The 810-nt window shown below is 53.0% G+C and overlaps 1 protein-coding gene across 1 annotated transcript in view; it reads left to right on the top strand.

Annotated features, from left to right (window-relative positions):
- Window positions 1-332: 332 nt before the first annotated feature.
- LOC122350671 (fibrinogen C domain-containing protein 1-like) overlaps window positions 333-810 on the top strand; it is an 18,908-nt gene continuing 18,430 nt past the window's right edge. Inside the window, exon 1 of the mRNA XM_043247349.1 lies at window positions 333-486. Coding sequence (XP_043103284.1) covers window positions 415-486 — 72 coding nt within the window. The 5' untranslated portion in view covers window positions 333-414. The remainder of the gene's footprint in view (window positions 487-810) is intronic.

The following is an 810-nucleotide window of genomic DNA, read 5'->3' as shown; positions in this document are numbered from 1 at the left end:
TTTTTTTTGTGTGTGTGCGTGTGCGTTTTGAGTTGGCTTGGATATGCGCGCGCGCGTCGACTTGATTCCCGCCGCTACTTAGCGTGGAATATCCGAGGACTTTACTCAACGCTCCAGAAGAAAAGAAAAATACTTTGAAGTGCTATGGGAATTTGAGGAGTTTGTTTATTTAGCTATTTTCCTTAAGATGCGTGTGGGGCGAGAGTCTTCGCCGCCCCTTTTTAGACCAGAATTAGTCAGCGTGGTCCCGGAGTAGAGGCTAGATCGGTGTCTTCTCGATCTCACGCACTCTCCTCGCTCTCCTTTTCTTCATCCCCCTCCTAAGNGTGTCTTGCCTCTCCTCCCCCCCCCCACCACCACCACCACCGCCGCCTGTAACTGACAGGCGGTTCAAGGTTTGTTCTTCTCCGGAGAATGCTCAATGATCGATGGGGAATCATGAACAGCTCACCGGAACTCGAAGACGGACAGCGGGGCAAGAATCAGGTGCGTCCCCCGCTCGCTCACACTCCGTGAAATACAGTGAATGTAGTTTTAGGGTGAGACGCAGTAGCTACTCATCTGTGTGTGCGCGCGCGCGCGCGCGTGTGTGTGTGTGTGTGTGTGTGGGTACACAGAGAGAATAGCACATTGAGTTGAGCGCGGCTTGTTCCTGTCACTCCCCATAAGCGCGCCCGTAGATCATGATCGCGGCAGAAAAGTGGCTATTTTGTTTGCACGGTTATGCGGTAGCCAAAGAAAAGGGCACCAGGCGTGCGAAATGCAGCTGGTCTGTGGATTCGGCATTAAGTGATGTGGTGGTACGGTGGG

Source organism: Puntigrus tetrazona, chromosome 8 (assembly GCF_018831695.1).
Source record: "Puntigrus tetrazona isolate hp1 chromosome 8, ASM1883169v1, whole genome shotgun sequence".
Taxonomy (NCBI): Eukaryota; Metazoa; Chordata; class Actinopteri; order Cypriniformes; family Cyprinidae; genus Puntigrus; species Puntigrus tetrazona.
This window is presented reverse-complemented; position numbering and strand designations above follow the sequence as displayed.